At 43.0% G+C, this 19,292-nt stretch overlaps 1 protein-coding gene across 2 annotated transcripts in view; it reads left to right on the top strand.

Moving 5' to 3' along the window:
* LOC128755342 (matrix metalloproteinase-16-like) overlaps positions 1–15,418 on the top strand; it is a 63,343-nt gene extending 47,925 nt beyond the window's left edge. Inside the window, exons 7-10 of one of the 2 annotated variants that reach the window (XM_053858669.1) lie at positions 2,072–2,210; positions 6,766–6,916; positions 7,735–7,850; positions 11,508–15,418. In XM_053858669.1, coding sequence (XP_053714644.1) covers positions 2,072–2,210; positions 6,766–6,916; positions 7,735–7,850; positions 11,508–11,836 — 735 coding nt within the window. In that variant the 3' untranslated portion in view covers positions 11,837–15,418. The remainder of the gene's footprint in view (positions 1–2,071; positions 2,211–6,765; positions 6,917–7,734; positions 7,851–11,507) is intronic. The other variant, XM_053858668.1, reaches the window with a different exon arrangement.
* Positions 15,419–19,292: the final 3,874 nt, after the last annotated feature.

Raw genomic sequence — 19,292 nt, 5'->3', positions numbered from 1 at the left:
AGGGGAAATGTTGATGATATATATAAGTGTAATCATCTATCTGTTGATGGTTGACAAGTTGTCTCTTCTCGCTGAATCCCTCACTAATGAGGTCATGACTTTTTTGCTAATATTATCTCAGTGTGTTCGCGTCTCACAGTTCCATTGCCAACGGGCTGGACATTTGAGTGAGTCCTGATGTCTGTCACAGCTGGGTTTACCCTCTTCTTCCTCCATCCTCAGGTTTCGTCCCAGATCAAAAAGAATCGCCCTCCTCATGTTTCAGGGAGGAGAAACTCTAGACTCTCAAGCTGTCAGAGATCCTGGCCGCGACTTCACCTTGTATTTTCGATGGGTTTCCCAGTGTGTTCCTTGAGAACTGCATGCATATCAATGGTTGCGCTTACTTTTCTGGAAACCTTACACGGTACATGTGGATTCCTCATGACATCATGGCTGTCAGCCCAGGTGATTGATTGGCAGTCAAATTCACCTGAAGCATACATCAGTATGGACTTTCATCTGCCTTAATCCAATGCAGTTGAATGAGATTATCAATCTATTTCCGCTTAATATTTCCAAGACGGTGGTGTTGCATTTATGCAATACAATAAGGCAGAGCTTGAGTTCTTTGCTAGGTTAGTTAAGGCCACAGAAATGGCATTACTTTGTTAAAGTGAAATAAGCAACATTTGAATGTTCACGGTCAGTTATACCCTCATTCAGGAAATTGTGGGAAAAATAGTTGAGTCCAGGCTTGAGGGAGAAGTCATCATCTGTGAGCAGCAGGATGGCTCCATGCAGAGAAAGAGCTCTTTGTGGCACTAGAGAGATCCTCTGAGAAGAAAAGTTCCTTGAGAAGAAGTGTGGTACGGTACAAGGAAGTCAAGAGCGTCAGGAAAGTCAGGTCTGAGGACTGTGGTTCGGTGTGCAGTGGGTGTGATAGAGGGGCTCAAAATGAGAGTAGGATGATACCAGGATCAGCTCTCCACCCTTTCCTGTTTGCTGTTGTTATGGACAGACTGACACATGAGGTTATGGAGGAGTCTGGTGCTGAGAGGAGAAGCTGGAGAAGTGTTGGTTCGATCTGAAGAGAAGAGGAATGAGCCCCAGTACAATACATGTGTGTAAATGAAAGGGAGGCTGGGGGACCATTGAGGCTGCAACTAGTTGAGGTTGTGAAAACAGATGAGTTCAGGTATCTAAGTTCAGCCATACAAAGTGGTGGGTAGAGATTCGAGAGCAGGCGTTGTGGAACGGGTGGAGACAGCCGTTGAACGTGGCAGTGAAAAGGTTTTCAGGTTTTCATTGGGTGTAACTTGCAAGGAGAAGATTAGAATCAACTGGTGCATCAGGTGGACAGCCAATCATGTTGGATTATGCTTTTTAGAATGGGAAACACCAGGCAAAAAAAGAGTGTAAGACAAACAATAAGGTCCATAAATCTGATAAAGGAGGATATGAATAGAAGAGGTGTGAGTAGGGAGGATGACCAAGAGAGCTTTAGTTGTGTCTGTTAGATGCTTTAAAGCTGCATCATGAAGGACATGGAATACTATGCATTCACATCCCTTGGCTGGAATACACTTGGGAGTTTGAATTTTATTAATCCTACATGTTTTCCTCTCTTGTTTATAGGCATCATTGATTTTTTCAATCAGAGTGAACGTCCCTTCTCTCAATACCTGAGTCAATAAGAGGCAATTAAAAACCAGTTGACCTCTGCAGTTTCATTGATAATAAACATGAATATATAACATCGATATGAGCATGTCAGTAGTAGTGTGGTAGATGGTGGCCTCATGTGTGCTGCTGCCTCACAGCTTAAAGGACATCTCCAGTTTGATGCAAGCCAGGGTGACTCAGAGCTTGCTTAGAGGAGTTTTTAAAACATCACTGTGCACTCTGCTTGCATCCCTTGATCTGAGACCATCAATGGATAGCTTCTAACTTTTGGAAAGTGTGTGTGGTTTTGTTGATAGTTTTTCTTTTTTAATATATATATACACATCAGTGAACATAACACAGACACTGCAGCACCACACAGTGCTTGATCTCCATAATCAATTGCTGTTTGTTCTGTTCTTCCTAGGACCACTGGTTCTGGCGGGTGAGGGATAACTCTGTGATGCCAGGCTACCCCATGCTCATCAGTGTTTTCTGGAGAGGTTTGCCTCCCAAAATTGATGCAGTCTATGAAAACAGCGAGGGAAAGTTTGTTTTCTTTAAAGGTAAGATCTTTTTTTTCCCCTCACATCATAATTGCATTTACAAACTGTGATGTATTTTTTTATCATGTACATCAGTAGAGCGGCACAGAGGTTGGGGAAAGACAGCCAAAGAGACATAGTCTCCAAAGTCTCCTTTATGCACGTTGATCATGGTGATCAAGTTCGGAAAATGTGCGGCAAGTTCATATATCAACGGCTGTTTGATGAAATGCGACTAAGCGGACAGCATGCGGCTCCTTTGTGTCGTATCAATAATATGTTTTACTGTTTTATTTACGCCTTGTACTGGGAAGAAGGTAAAGCTTCCGCAGTGATGTCTGGCTACTTTTTTGACAAGCAGAAGAGTTGTTGTGCTCTGTGAAAACAGTAAACTCATGGCCACTGCATAGACGGTGTGGCAGACTGGAGCAGTGTGACGACATGTCTGACTCTCCTCCTGGACAGATGCAACTCTGTCTAATGAAACAAAATGTTTTAATGAACCTTTGTCTGCATCACTTTATTTTAATGTTGCTGAGTTTACAGACAAACCTTTAACATTCATTATCTCACTCCATAAAGGTGGTCATCTTTGTGTAGCCATTGCCTTATTGCCATTTAATTTTAAGACAATGATTAAAGAGTGAAGTAAATCTCGAAGCCTTCCGAGTGTAAATAAAGAATTGCTTCTAGCTCTGTTAGCTGGCGGCTCAAACAAGTAACTCTCCATTGTGTAGGTGCAGGTTTGTGCACACATTATATGAGCATCAGCTGTGTGTCTGTTGGAGGATGACACATATGACGCGTGAAAAATGTGTGCACAATGTTTCCTCTGCGACTACGTCGGACTTCCGAGGACTTGGAAATGATTAAATAAAAGCACATATTTTGACGCAGAACATGTCTGCATGGACAGAGGATCGCTGGTGACTTCACTGAAGCATTACCGGAGCACAGACACGAAAGCAAACAATAGTCATCACTGCAATTGCATCACTGTAATCTGCTTCCAAAACCAATAGCGGACACTTCATTTCTGCTCATATTAATGAGGGATGACTCAGGGTTATGTGTCAGCATGTAAATCAGACGTACGACCCAGAGTACTATGTATGAGCATCAAGGACGGATAGGCCGACAAGACAGTGGACGGTGCAGTGGCAGGTTTGGGAGAAAAACAAACATTTTCAACGTCATCATGATGTGTTTTTTAGCGCATCACTCGTGCTCAAAATCTTCTGATCCTCATCAGAGTTGTTACTGTACTCGTGCATCTTCAGTTAGACATCTCCATCCGTTCCTAGCAGGCAGTTTTTATCTGTGAACTGTACATCCATATTAGTATTCTGCACCCTTGTGTCCTTTCCGGGAAACAAATGCGCTTTTTATCTTGGCTCGCTGTTCGATGTCATCATTCTCCCTGAGAGGAGCCCCTTGATCTTATCAGCCAGCATGTGCTCAATGTAAATCTACTGAAGATTAAAGCAATGTTTTGCTCATTTGGTTGGAAGATCCACAGTAATCCAGCAACTTTGACTTTTAATGATCTCAATGTTTAAGTTTTGGTTGCAGTAAAATGTGTTGGTTTAGTTCTCTAGCGCAGTGTGTTCATCACTTTGACAAACGACTGTTGTGTTGGCAGAAGATCCTTCACTGTCAGTGCAACAACTATTGAAATTGTCATTGTTTTGTTATGATTTCTGAACAGCTCTGTCAAATCTAGTATAAGCCTGCTGCACAAAACAGAGATATAGACAGCATTATGTCCAAAGCTGAGGGCTATTTTCAAGAAAGATCAAGTAAACACAGCACAAGTGGAAGCTAAGTTGATATGAGGAGACAGACAAAAGCAAAACACTGGCCTGCTGGAATAAAAACTCCATATTCACTCAGTTTGTCCCATTTCTATGTTCCTCACCTAACAATTCCTGGAAGTGTAGCTCTTGGACTGTGTCTGGAATTTTGGGGGATTTTCTCCTACTTGATGGCTTTCCAGGTATGAAGGATCTTCAAGACGGTTTGAGTCAATTGCACTTATTTTAAACAACTACTACTTTTTACTTTTAGATTTATTGTGACCCAAATGTCTTTCTTGTCCCTTATCAAAGAAATTAGTCTTGACTATAGCTTGAGAAAGTGTGTGTGTACGTGTAATCCAAAGGAACAGTATATGGCAGGGAAATATCGATTTTCCTCTGCATGGCCTGAGATTGAGTCATAAAATGTCAGGCTTGATTATTTAATACGGTTTTTCTGCCGTGCGAATCATGGCCTGTAGTTTGGACCAAAATGTAAACATGTATTTGGTGCAGTATTTTTGATATTTTGCCAAGTTACAAGGTACTTCTACTATTTAGAAAGTTGGTGCTTTGATAGTCCTTTCCATATTTAAGCAACATTGGGATCAATTGACTGAAATATCCCCACGTGATGAATTGTACTATCAGAGAAAGATAATACTCAGAGGAGAGTGCAGGTGGGTTGGAGTGGGTATGGATGACGTGTTATAGGACAAAAAAATGAATGTGATTTTTTCAAGACTTTTCTGCTGAACAAGTGTAGTAATCGGATAGTTCTATTGTTACATTTGTTATCTACCAGTGTTTAAGTCTTTCAAATTTCTAGTCCAGTAGACAAAACCTAAGTAGTGTTTTGTTGAAAAGAGCCATTTTCACTCTGTAAAACTGTTTTCTCGCAATATAAATGCTGCTCCAGCAATATACATGGAGCTATTTGGGTTCAATCATTCCCAACTCTGCGATACTGTAAGCAAACGCTAGAAAGGTTTACTTTAACTGGAGAAACACGCTGGTCCACTGCACACGTGTAGTTGATTTGTGTTTGTGTGTGGTCAACGTTTTGATGTGAAAAAGAAAAATGTATCTTCACTTGCAGAGCGGCTCAGGAGGTTTTCCTGTGGTCCACCACAGTCACTCAGGAGAAGTGTAGGTCATAAAGTTACTACATCTTAAATTGACAAATGAAGTTGAAGTAGCTGCTGAATTAGGTTTTGTGCGCTGGCCTCTGTGTGTCAGCTGGATAGAGGAAGTGTGCAGGGGGTGCTCTGATTCCTAAAGAAGTGGGTCAGATATGTTTCCTGGTCAAAAAGAACCAGGAAATCCACATTCCTGTATTGGAAGTTTTGAGGCAGCTGACTCCCTCTTCCTTTGTCCCACCCTCCTCTCAGTCCTTTCCTTTAACCTTTCTACCCACATATGTATTTGAAGAAATGAAACTCCAAATAACGTGTTTCTGGTCACCATGATTATGCAAACTAATTCATACTTTAGCATGTAGTGATGAGGTAGTTCTCTGGATGTTCTGTTCTGATTTGCTTTTATTTGTTCTGTTCAAAGGGGATGTGTTTTGTGGTCAGTGGTTTCTGCTTGTTTACTGAAGCATGAACAGAACTGGGGACAATTTTGCTGGACTTCATAATGACGTCTCGTAGTTTGCTGCGTTCCAATTCCCAGCCCCGCCCCTCTTCCAGATGACGTCACATGACATCAGATTTCCTAGCCAAGAAAAACTCTCACCACCCTGAGTTTGCAATCCAAGATGGCTGCCCCAGTAATATTGTGTACAGTGAATCCTCGCTATAACACGGTTCACGTTTCGCGGCTTTGCTGTTTCACGGATTTTTTTAGTGCAGTCTTTTTATTCACTTTTTTTTAAACAGTGCGTTGTGTTCTGCATCCTGATTGGCTAAGGGACTAACCAACGTGAACTGTCTCCGCGCCTTGTCTCTGTACAGCTTGCCAAATTTACTCCATGATAAAACCCGCAATGTCAACGAAACGTTCTGCACCGGCAAAGGCACCCGAGGACGTGCCCAAAAGGAAGAGAAAGATGCTAAATATCGCAGAAAAAGTTGAACTTCTGGGCATGCTGAAGGAAGGTAGAAGCTATGCGGCTGTCGGGCGCCATTACGGAATTACTGAATCTTCGGTTCGTTCCATAAAGAAGGAGGAAAATAACATAAGGAGGACGGCAACAATAAGTTTTAACAAGGATGCAAAAAGGGTTGTAGTTAGTATTGTATAATAACGTAACGGGAACGTAACCCCCGTGATAAATGAGGGTTCACTGTATATCCGACTTCCAATGATTATTTCATTCTCTAAATCAGTCAAATACATAGTATTGTTTGACGCACATACACAGTATAGAATTATTTCTGTAGTGTCATTTTAAAATGTTCATGCTGCCTCTGCAATGCGGACCATGCTAACAGTGGCTGTTGCTAGCTTGGTCGATGCCTGCGACGCTGTTTATGGAGCATCTTCCTTTGGTAACTGGAACTTGCTGAACTCAGCTTTGTTGTTGTACCCAGACCTGACTTCTGACTACTAAGGTAACTGGAATGCAGAATTACACGGTGTATCTGCTAATGTCCCGCTGTTTACCTGATAAAGGGCGAGCAGCGACAGGAAGCTGCACCTGTTCTTCATCTTGCCGGACTCGTGTCTGTCCTTGGTCTTTGTGTCCTCTCTGTGTTCGGCTCCGGGAGGCTAATCCCCACCGCTGTGTCTCCTCCCTTTTTAATTTCATCTCCCACTGTTTTCTCTATGTGCAGGAAAGCAGTTCTGGGTCTTTAAGGACACAGTGTTGCAGCCCGGCTACCCTAAGGATATCACACAGTTCGGACACAACATGCCAGCCCAGAGCATTGAGACGGCCGTGTGGTGGGAGGACGTAGCAAAGACCTACTTTTTTAAAGGAGACAGGTAGGTCAAGGAAACATTCAGCTGCATATACTGTACGAAGCCTCTCTCTTTCAGGATGGCTGTGGTTCAGGGACTGGTACCGGTGGACAAACAGTGCCAGTATGTTGGTGATTCCACCGGGTTTCACGCAGTGCTCTATAGCCAAGACAGGCCACCTTCAGATCGACCGGTCTCTGAAAGGTTTACAGAAAAGTTCGGAAACATCCTCAAAAGAGCAGCCAGTCAGAAGCAGAAGTAAAATATTTGAGGAAAACATTTCTTCTCAAAGGACCTGAAGACAAATGTACTTTACGCCACAAACTTCTTGCTAATACGCTAGCATTCTTAGCATGTTATGCTAATGAAGACAGAGCTGATTGCTATCGCTTCTCTGAGGTTGTAGACGTTGGACTGACACCAATGAGCTCGAGGGTCGTCCTGGGGTGTGTAACTCCAGAGAAACTAGTTGCATGTGGGATATGTAATCTGCTCCTCCTGTGTTTTCCTCTGTTGTTGTTAACACTTATTTTTATTGAAATGTTGCCTCAGCGATACCATGGAGTTGAAGTCCTTTCTGTTTGAAAGGTTTTCTGTCAGAATAGCTCATTGGAGACATTTGTTTTTATTTTATTTGTAATAATTAAGAGATGACTTAATGTATTTTTTACGTGTCTGTTATAACTACAGGTTATAAAGAACTGGTATAAGAAAAAGGCGAATCCAGAAACAGTTTTCAACAAATGTTGTCTCGTGAATTCACACTATGCCAGTATTTCTGACAGAGACCAGTTGCTCTGTGAAGGCCTGAGTGGAAATGTCATTCCTTCATCTGCTCCTAGGTACTGGCGTTACAACGAGGAAATGAGAACCATGGACCCCGGCTATCCCAAACCCATCACTGTGTGGAGAGGAGTGCCTGAATCACCGCAGGGGGCCTTTGTGGACAAAGCCAACGGTGAGAACATATTTGACTTCACACTGTCTCACTCAGCTTCATCATCACTCAGTCCAAAAGGTGGTCTTGCGGTATCACTGGTTTCAATAATGTTTTCCCAAATGCACGAGTTTATCCATCCCTCAGCACCATGAGACCCATTTGGAGCGGGATTATAGAAAGCAGGAAAGACAAGACCACCGCTGGGTTCGTATTCCGGTCACAGCCAGTTGGCCGCTCCCGAGGATGGCGAGGCGGGATCTATGTCCCCCCCGAAGCTCAGCTATTGGCCGTCAACATGAGGGAAAAGAGAAGCTGTTTTCCAATTGGATCCGCGGATCAGGTGGATTTGTCACAATCTGGCAGGGTCTGGGTTTGGAAAAACAAAACAGGTGGTGCTGAACACTCGCACCATCTGCGCTGTGATTCGTCTGCCAGTTCCGTTGCCAGGCGTGACTGCCAGTGCATCCAGGTGGAGCGGGCATCAAGCGAAGCATGAACAGATTGATATCCAGAACAATGTGTGCCACTATATGCACCTCCACCTCCATGTCGACATGACGTGCCTTCCTATGGCAAATGCACGTTTCACCCGGATTAATGGACATAATTCTGTTTGTGTCTGGTGGCAGCTCAGTACTGGTGCTTTCTGAGTGCGGTAGGAAACACATTCCAGTGAAAGTCTGACACTGACCTCCCTCTGACCTCAGGCACTTCCTCCCTCTCTCTCTTAACATCACTCTTCATTTCTTTGTTCAGTTTTTTTTTATGATGAAGCTATTGTGTTCCAAACATAGTCTTCATTTGAAATTCTTGGAACCATAGGGAGCACTACGACCAGTTTATCGTCATCCATGTTCATAATGATATCATTGAACCCTTGACCAAAAATGCCTATGTGCGTACTCAACCTTTCTTTCCTCGTCGTCCTTAAATACTCGCATGTTCATTTTTTAATGTGGTGTTTTCACTTAGATTTTGTTTTACTCTTTCACTTTTAATATTGTGTGTAGATTATTGTTTCCACACTAATCGTAACATGCTGGGAACTGGACTCAGCAGAGTAATTTCACACTCTTTCACAGTATCACAGTACACTCTGGTGTCAACTATCGTAATTAATTTCAATTTTTCCGAGTCCCAGCCCTAATATTTGCACGGTATTATACTTGTAATCATTTTAAGCCAGTTTACGACGATGGTGCTGAAGCGCAGAGAACAACCCGACTCTCAAACTTGTGCTGCAGTTTGCCTCACTCCCTCTCAGTGAACCCAATGTGGCAGCTGTGTACAATTTTTTTTTTTTTTTTTCACCTTCAGACATACCATACTGTACATCATTGGAAATGTCACATTTCCAAGCAGCTGTTTTTAATCCCACTGAGTGCTAAAGAGTTACTGCACCGATGAGCCAATGCAAGCCTGACTGCAGGTGAATCTGCTCAGTGTTTGCAGGGACCTGCTGCGGCAGTGTTGGCGGGTTCGGTACCGTAACATTAGGAGAAGGGCTACACCTTGGCTGTCTGTTTTCATGTGCTGCTTTGATTTCCTAGACAGGATAAGCCTTTGCAGAGTTACAGCAACTGCGAGTTATCAATGAAGGGAAGACCTGGTAAACTACCAGAGCTGACATGTGAATTAAGGACAGAAGTTGGGAAGCAAATTTCAAGTTTTTGTTGAGTTATCTATTAACAGCAGAAGCACAACTGATTTTTCATCCATCTCTTAAACAATGAAAATATCCTGTAAACAAGAAGGCAAATGGAAGACAACACCACCAACACATCTGCCACCAAGTTTGCCGCCTCTCCGTCGCTTCCTCCTCTTCATGAAAGATAAACCTAACCTTTTTACTATCTCACATTCTGACAGGAAGACTTGGAGGATTTTTTTCCCCCTCATTTTACCGCAGCATAAACATGAATAATAAATAGTGAGCCAGCCTGTCAAACTGAGTAAAAGGCCCAGTTTTACATGCCGGTATATTTTCCCGGTGAGTATTTCAGGGACGGTGACTCACAGCAGGCAGCAAAGTTTAGTGTCAGTCCGAATCTACATAACAATAAGATGTTATTAAGAAATAGGCAAACGTGTCAAAATAAAGCTCCCACCTGCCATTCCGGCTCTTTTTCATGTCAGTTTCCTCACCGTAATGGCTTCATGTCGAAGCTCATTTATCTCCAAAATATCTGTATAAATATTCAATAATGAAGAAAAGAGTTTGAAGACTGTGTCAAACGGCCACACAGTCTCCATCACTTTGTGATTTGAGAATGAGTCGCCAGTTCCTTGTTGACATTTGTCATGCTGTCGCGTGAAATGAGCTGCGACGTTCGGTTCCAGCATCCGACGAGTCATCACAGACAACTAGGCTCTGCAATTAAGCTCCAGTGAGGAAAAGCTGCTCTGAAAACACTGGGGGAGAATTTGTGCCACACTGTCAGCCTGTGTTCACTTGCACGAGACATCCACGGTGGAGCGCAGGAACGGTCGGGCGCGGCTGCAGGCCTTCGTGTTCTGGCCATTATTCACAAATATTACTGTAGCTTCAAGCATTATTTCACACCATATGGAGGAGACGAGTCAATTTACACACAGCCACATTTTGTTGCTGGATTTTTTTTTTTCCAGAGACAAAATATGGTTATTTTGTGCTCATTTAATTCTTCAACTTGATTAATATTAAACTGAAATTATTTCTGTAGTTAAAGAGACATCTCTGGCGTGTGATCATATCAAATATCATAATAAATGTTCGCTTGAAACTAGTGCTGGGTCATATGACCTAAACTTTACATCACGGTATTTTTCCAGATTACATGGGTTTCACTGTATCCTGCGGTATTTATTATCTAAGAATAATTTTGACAGTAATTACTGCATTTAGTTGAACAGTACAATGCCATATTTTACCGTCATGAGGAGTGAATACTGTAGAAAAACTTTTAATGTCCACACTTCAAAATAAAGAACACTTTATGGTGCAAGTTGGGCAACTTGGAAAAAAAACATCTTACCTGGCTGCACAATGTATACAATAGGTTTCCGTAGAGAAGAAATCCATATCCTCCATGTTTGAAAACTTTTTTGAAAATTTTCTTCCTTTTTTTCAGAATTTACATTCATGTTTAGTTTTGCCTTTTTGTGGAAATTTGAATCAGAAGTGTGCCTGCTGTTGCAGTGATGTTCATGACCAAGTTATCCGCTAACATAATGATGCTATAGCATACTAATCCAATGTGCAGCCTCTGAAATGTCAAGACGTTTTTCATGTTGAAATAAAAGAAAAAAACATTACAAATAACATCCAACTTACGACCGGGATTGGTACCGGTGTCGTAAGTCAGATTAGGTACTGCGGTACTGGTAGATGGTTGTGTCAGAGTGAGATGCTGGGAAACTGTGCTGCCGTAACTGTCGTACGCAATGCCGGGCTGCTACATCCTGCGGTGCCAGACATTGAATTAAAAAAAAAAAAAGCTACTACTGGCTGTGGTCGTATGTACGGGTGGATGTAAGTCGAGCAGGTTGTAAGTCGGATGTTTAATGGCTTTGCAGTTTTCCCTCATTTTCTACATCACCTTCCTCCTCAAATTACTTTGTGTACGGACTTTCTCGGTCACATGTGCCCAGTGAAGTCATCCCTCTACAACGTAACCGTGTCTTGTCTTGCCGCAGGGTTCACTTACTTCTACAAAGGAAAGGAGTACTGGAAGTTCAACAACCAGTTCCTCCGAGTGGAGCCGGGCTACCCCCGCTCCATCCTGAAAGACTTCATGGGCTGCGACCTGATGCCGGTGCACCCCGGCCACCCGCCCAGCGATGACCCCAAGGTGGTGCCCGAGCTGGACGGCGAAGCCAACACAGCGAAGGCCATCGCCATCATCATCCCTTGCGTGCTGGCACTGTGTCTGCTGGTGCTCACCTACACCGTGGTGCAGTTCAAGAGGAAGGGGACACCCAGGCACATACTGTATTGCAAACGCTCCATGCAGGAGTGGGTGTAGACCAGTGAGGAGCCACTGCCTTCTCAGTTTGGGAAGAGGGAGACCTGGACGGCGGACATCTTTGGCCCAGCCACGCCTCCTCTTGAAACGCGGGCGCTGACACTCTGTCCAGTCCCACAAAATATGAAGGAATCCCCAGAGGACTTGAAGTTTACTATGCGGAGCCCCCCCGGCCTTTTCTCACTCAGAGGGGGAGCAAAAAACAAAAAGAGGGTGTTTTTGTTTGTTTCTGTTTTTTAATCATGTAAAACAAACCAGAGTTGGGCTTCACTTTTTATCTGAGAAACATTTCTCCTGAGGTTTGCCCGACTGGTCTTAATCAGGGGGAGGACTGTGAGAGTCGAGGGGCGCTCACTGCATTCATATCAGTCCGTTTTCTAATCTTCCCCCCAATTCAGCAGCGTGTCAAAGTTGCCGCTTTCTTTCCATCAGTTTGTTTTTTGAGGTCCTCACTGTTCCCTTTAACACGCTCCTGAGGAAGAGACCAAACCAAACCAAATAAACAGTTCTCTGTCTCTCCAAAGAGGATCGCCATCTTTCATTTCTTCGACGTCCTCGGTTCATCTTTCTTTCCGTCTCTCGTCGAGTCGGGGAGCCTCTGACTGTTCTGGCAGTCTGTCTGAGACACAGGGGCCAAATTATTCTGCAATATTTTAACTCGCCTTAACTATCGCTCATACGACTCGTGCTTGGTTTTCCAGTTCTTGGTGTTCTGTTGTTGTTTGTATACAGCTTGGTTTTTTATTTCATTTTAATTTTGTTTTTTTGTAAAAGAAGAGTCTGAAAGGCTTCTAATGATCTGATTCTTTTTTTTTTTTTATTATTACCCAGAATCCTCAGCACTGGCTTGCTGAGCCGCTCTGGATTGTAGGATCCGCTTTTATCATGTTCTGTACTGTACGTAGGAAGGTTCTGGATAAAGCCACTATTTTTGTGTTGAACAACAGTTGTTACTATTGGACCTTAATCCTTCACCCGCGGGATCTGGCAAATGAGCAGCTTCAGGTTCCCGCTTTGTTTCCTTGTCCCCCGACACTTTTTTAAAACAAGATGTTTGCTTCTAAAAATCTGCATCGAGTGCTTGTTGTTTTTTTATGATTTCCAGTCATCTGCCTTGTTTCAGAGAACTCTCAGATGCCAGAATGCTTTTGTCCTCTGACGGAGGGCGTAAATGTGAGACACCAAGTCAAGATCAGTGCCTGTGTCGACGTGCATGACCTAAACAGCTCATCTTAGCGCGACCTCTGACCCCTGACAGCAGGTCAGAGAGGTCCTCCTTGCATCTATTTTTGTACACTGCCCCTGAACTTCAGGTATAAACAAGGGTACGTCCACACGACTGCGTTTTTCTTCGGCAGAATTGATTTTAAAAGTCCATATTGGAAACATGTGAGATGTGGAACAGCTGGTCACATGCTGCTCATTTGGTAAATCGTGGTGGAAAGTCAAGCGCGAGAGAAGTTTGTTGGAGAATTGACTGAGGGAAGATGGATGAGGCTCTCCAAGGATGCACTCACGCTAGCCCCAGTTGATCCCTCCCACCCATGACGCAAGGGGTGTCAAACTCAACCACACATGGGGCCTGAGTTTCAAAGGTAGTGCCAGTTGCAGGTCGATCAAAATCCTTCCATATTCAGAGTTGGAGGCTCATTCTATGCTTCAGTGTGTTTACAATTGAATTTAACTCGGGCCTACGACTTACAGTAGCAACAATTTCCACAAGGGGCTGCAGCAGTTTTCGATTTCCGCCAGGAGCGGAGCGTCCCGGAGCGGTGGTTCTCCACTCGCTCACACAGGAATTGTCAGTCTCGCGGTGCCTCATCGCTCCACCGCCGTGAATGAATTTGTCCAGTCCAACCTCTGTGTACGACGTGCTTGTTCTCTGTCCCATCGCTTTCAATTCAGCTCAGGCTCTTTCTTTTCCAATGTTGTCTTTATACTGTCATCAGAATGGGCCGACACTCAACCTCCAAAATGAATGTCATCCATGTTGTCATCTTGTCTAGAAAAAAAAAAAGCTCGGTCGTCAATCATGCTCCAATTTTGATGTGATGTTTACATTGGTTTCACGCCGTGGAATGTGACTAACGTCAACTCATAGTGTTTTATCCAGATTTCATTTCATGCGTCCTTTCACACTACTCCAACTTGACGCGGGGCCGCACATCGCTCCGCAAGAAACAGAATCCTTGTGGATATGAAGCAGTGCTGCAGCCGAATCACAGTTCCTTTCAATGGAAAACAATTCCTTCTTTTTGGAAAAACTACGCTGCAGCTACGCTCCCGGTGGAAATTGGTTGCTCCATTTCAAGCTCGTCTGGGCCACATAAAATGACTTTGTGGGCTGGTTTTGGCATCCGGGCCTTGAGTTTGACACCCAATCCACTTCAAAGTTACCTGTGGTTCTGAGGGTTTGAGCGTTTGAGAAAGGGTGAGGAGCTCAATCATTTACGAGGGAAAAGGAGATCATTTTTAGACACAAAAAAATGATATTTGGCAAAGTCCAGATTCAGCAGGGAGAAAAGATGTGACAAAAGAATATTCTAAATAAAAAATGGAAACATAAAAAAATCATGTCAAAACAAATGATGTCCAATTTCTTGGGGCCAAAATGTTAACAATATTCATGAAATATTGACTTTTAAAACAATGGAGTTTAAACATTATAGTCCCGTCTCTTGCGTGGGGTGAGGTGTTCTCGGGTCATGCTCTCTTCAAAGTCTCCTGGGTCTGCAGCTCTTCTCATCCCCTCAGAATGTAAATATGAAGAAGTTTAAAAGTCTGAATACAGATAACAAATTACAAAATCTCGCACCTGCAAGCAAAAGGCTTAGGAAAGCATTGAATACAGATGCAGGAGCTCAGCAGAGGTCTCCTGAGGTGGGAGCAGTTACAGCACGGCATGCACCGCTCTCCTCCTCCTAGCCAGCTGGGGTGGAGGTCGGATGTCCGTTCACAGAAGAGATGACCTCCAGTCAGTGCTCAGTGTGGGAATGTCACCACAACAAAATCGACTCTCTTAGCTCTCGCTTCAAAACACAGATCAGTGCTCCAGTACCAGGACACCACGAGGTCAATGACCATCAGAAATCTGCCATGATGCATGTGAAAAACATGAATGACAGGAACAAAAAGATGTCAACAACTCCACACTTGAAGTCTGTACCAGACAAGAAAGCAGCAGTGTAGACGAACTAGATTCAAACAGTTGTTCAGAAGAACACGGCCGTGTGGACGTATCCGTTCGGCTGCGAGCCGCAGCACATGATGACATTTGGAAAAAAAAAAAAAAAAAAAGGTCTTCATCAACACTCCCTGACATGAGCCAACAAATAGTGCTGAATGTGCGTTGTCCATGTTCATGATCACAAACTGTTCTTTTGTTTTGTCTTTGTTAACTGTTTTCTGGTCAGATCAAATGTGACATTTCACAATGGCTTTTTTTTTGGTGTAAGACTTTAGGACCCCACGTCCTGACAGAATGAATAAATCAATATAAGATTATAAGGAGCTCCAGTCTTTTCTTCTCTCACATCATACATGAATAAAGAGGGTCAACTCGGCACATCTGTCCAGCTGCAAGAGAAAAAAGATCCCTGAGTTGGCACTTCCCGTGCACCCGCAGCTTTCCTGGAGCTCCCGGGACGGAGCTTCTGACAGCAGAGTCTGTGGGGTCACTTCAGTTTACGCTCTGTGGTCAGCGTGTGTGTGTGTGTGTGTGTAGAAGTGTGATGAAATTACACTCTCCAGTGCGTCTCATCGCAGGACTGTTCACTGGTGAAATTGCTTCTGTGCTTTTAGACAAAGCATTAACGTCGCGACTATGTTTAGATCCGCTCTCTCTTCAAGCTCTGACTCACTTTTCTGAGGCCACTCTCAGGCTGCTCTGTGCGAGCGTGTTGCCCTACATGAGCTGCAGGTGTGTGGGTGTCTGTGTCCGCCCTCCGGCCCTTCAGCTCCATCTTCATTGTCAGTGTGTGTGTCTGCTTCCCGATCATGAACACGCTGGCTGGAATGTGTTGGTTCTGCAAGAAGGATGGATGGACCTTGTCATTCAGCGACTCGGGGAGCGTAACTGTCACATACCAGGCACTTTTATCTGACTCTCGTGTGTCAGTGTGTTCATGCTCGCAGCGGAGAATCCTCCGTGTTACCCTCTGAGTTGGATGAATCTTCCTTCATCGTCCTTTTCATATAGAGTCTCAAATAGCCCAGAAGGCTGCAAGTGATTCATGTTGCCTCCCAACAAGTGTAAGGAAAATACAAAATATCATGAAAAAAATGAATGAATGAGTTAAATATTTTATTCTATTAAAAAAAAAAAGTTGAGCAGTTATGTACCTTATTTTTAAGTATTTTACTGGAGTATTTTATTTTATAAGTTGTCATTCAAGATTTTTACTCAAGCATTTTTACTAGTTTTTGGACTTTTTTTTTAAACTTTTTATTTTAAATAAATTTCTCTTCTGTGCCATAAATTTTACAACACTATTTTTAATGAATCACTTTTATTGTAAGTGTTTTTAGTCGCCTACTTTGTAACTCAAATACTTTCTCACTCACGCCTTTTAAAAATTTGATTTATTACATTTTAATTACTTACGGGTTCTTTTCACTCAATTTAATTCTTTTTTTTAACTTGATTTATATATTGGTTGTATCATTTTATTCACATTTTTTTTACTGCCGTATTTTTATTTAATTTTTGCACTTTAGTGTCTTTAGTCAGGTAATTTTACTCAAGTATCTTTAATTGATTATTACATTTTGTAATTCCATGTTTTTACACTGAAGTATTTTTGCTCATTTCCTTTTTTTACTCAAGTATTATTGTTGTACTATTTTTACTTGACTGCTTTTTCGCTCAAGTATTTATACTTGATCATTTTTCTCCCATGTTAATTATACCAATTTACTTACTTGACTAAATTTACTCAACAAATTTTTTGCCAAAATAATTTTACGTATTTCTAATTCAGTATATTTATTCGATTACTTTTTTCCAAGCATTTTTACTTGAATATCTAAATATACATATAAAGTATTATATATTATATACATTTATTATATACATTTTATACATAAATCATGATTATACTTCACTTTGACTTGACTTTTTAAATAATTTTGTCAACAAATTATAAATATTATTTACCTAAATTAGTATTCATTTGGGGTTTTTTTCCTACTTGAGTATCTTTACTCAATTACTTGATTAAATATTTGACATAAATACTATTTTCATGGAGCGATTTTTGTGATGTTTCACTTGATTCAATTTCCTCCATTCTGTTTTCATTTATGTATTTTAAACTCCACAACATTTCAGTGAGGAACTTTTCTACTGGATTATTTTATAGGTAAAAAAATACTTAAGTCTCATCAATTGTAGTTTCTTTACATTATATACTACTTTTTGATGGTAGGACTTAGTTTAGGCCTGATTTTCTTCTTCCCAAAATTTCTTGAATCAATGGCGAAAGTAGTTTTTAAAGGTGGGAGGGCAGTTGTTCTCCTCCTCTTCAGTCTTGAAGAGAAGATCCATTTTTCTGAGTGATGCCTGGTGTCGACCCATCGAGATATGGAGGCAGGAAGGACCCAGACAAACATCATGTGTGGCAGCTTTTTAAAAAAACAAGTTCAACGACGCCACTGCTTGTCATGTTGTCTCCGTTTGTAGCTTGTTTCCGCAACCCTGTGTTCCAACTCACAAGGGCAGAGTGGGATTCAAACTAATGGCTTCTCATGCAGCCACAAAGCACCTCCAGATGCTGGATGTCACCACCACACCACACCACATCCATGCTTGCTCTGCTCGCCTCTAACTTTCACATTCGTATTTAAACTGTGCCAACATGTAAGATGTGCCAGACGGTGCCTTGAATCCCTTTCAGTCTTTAGACTCTGCCGTCACAGCAAGCTACTTGGGCCAGACTTTCAACTTTCACAGCCCATTTGAGAGACAACATTTTGAAACACATGAGGGCGATTGTGTTGCAGGAGTTTACCTGTATAGACTCTCACACAACAACAGACAGAACAATGTCATTGCTGAGATCACATTTCACTCACTCAGCCTGAAGTGTTTTTCATCACAACCTCCGACATTTTAATAACCTGAGAGCTCCATTAGAAGAAAAAATAAACTTGGACACCATGGTTTCCAACTGGTGCCCAGCAGCAGAGGAGTTTGAAGCTTGTTGAAGCCAAATTGAAATGATTCCATCTGCGTTGCTCCTCCAGCTCCTGCTGTGATCAGCTGCAGAGTGATTAGACTGGGAGGCCAGGAAATACATTTTCATTTGGACAGAGCTGCGCTGGGCTTCATGGCTGCTCTGGGGTAAAGGCCCATCTATCTGGTTAGTGGAGAGGGTCAGAGCGGGTTAGAGCCGTCATCCATTTGAGTCGCTTTAAAGAGGAGTCGCTACCTTAATCACACTCAGACGTTTACCTTTGTCACGTGCGTGTCTCAGCACCTCTGCTGCCGTCCATCACACGCACACACACACCACCTCCCCCGGTCCTCGGTGCTGGGTGCTCTGTCGCCGCTATGTTAGCGATAACATAACAAAACACAAAACAATCGAGGAACAAACAACACATGTATTTTTTGATGCTCCCAGCCATTCGGTGGGACGTGGTCCATCAAAAGGTCGGGACCATTCAAGATCTCTGAGCGCAGTTCTCCCTCCGGTCCGTTCCGAGCTGTGGAAGACGGAGCCTCTTCATTCTCCTGCGGGCCGGTGAATTCAGATGGAAGATGAAACGCACAAGTTTCAAACAGAAGAGACCATATTGACTCAGAAATCAATGACACTGCTGCAATGCGAAGCCTCATCTGCAAAGATATTTCAAAGTCTGTCTCCTCGGAATGAACAAGCTGTCGGACCAGACGGGCTTGGGAGCTGTTCCCAGTTTGTTGCATTACCTCCACATCAGCAGCACCACACCTAACAATGAAACAGTATATGAAGACACGTTCAGAAGGTCCAGGACCCATCGCTAGGATTTCCATCTGATAGGTGGCACTTTCTTTAGCCCTTCTACGACATTAGCGTCAGCCGGCCGATGAATGGAAATGGATAAGAGCAGAGGTTTAATGCAGGACAGACTCAGATCGATTCAGGAGGAAAGTTCTGCGGTGGCCCCCTGGAGGGAACATTTGCTCGGATGGTATCGAAGCTTGAGGTGGCTGATGAAGACGGAGCGGCAGGAATGATGCTGCTTATGGATTAAAGTATGTGGCGCAGAGGACCATCTGTCGGAGGAGGAGGCTTCGTCGGTCTGAGACCCCTGCTGGCCTGAAGCCGATCATCTCAAACAGCAGATCACTTTCGCAGCATGTGAGTTTTGAGCATTTACAATTGGTGCAGAGATTTGAGGGGTCGAAGGCATCCATTCACCGGCGCAGTGAAATATGGATAAGATGATTATTAAACGTGGGAGATGATCCATT

Source organism: Synchiropus splendidus, chromosome 3 (assembly GCF_027744825.2).
Source record: "Synchiropus splendidus isolate RoL2022-P1 chromosome 3, RoL_Sspl_1.0, whole genome shotgun sequence".
In the NCBI taxonomy this organism is placed as follows: domain Eukaryota; kingdom Metazoa; phylum Chordata; class Actinopteri; order Syngnathiformes; family Callionymidae; genus Synchiropus; species Synchiropus splendidus.
This window is presented reverse-complemented; position numbering and strand designations above follow the sequence as displayed.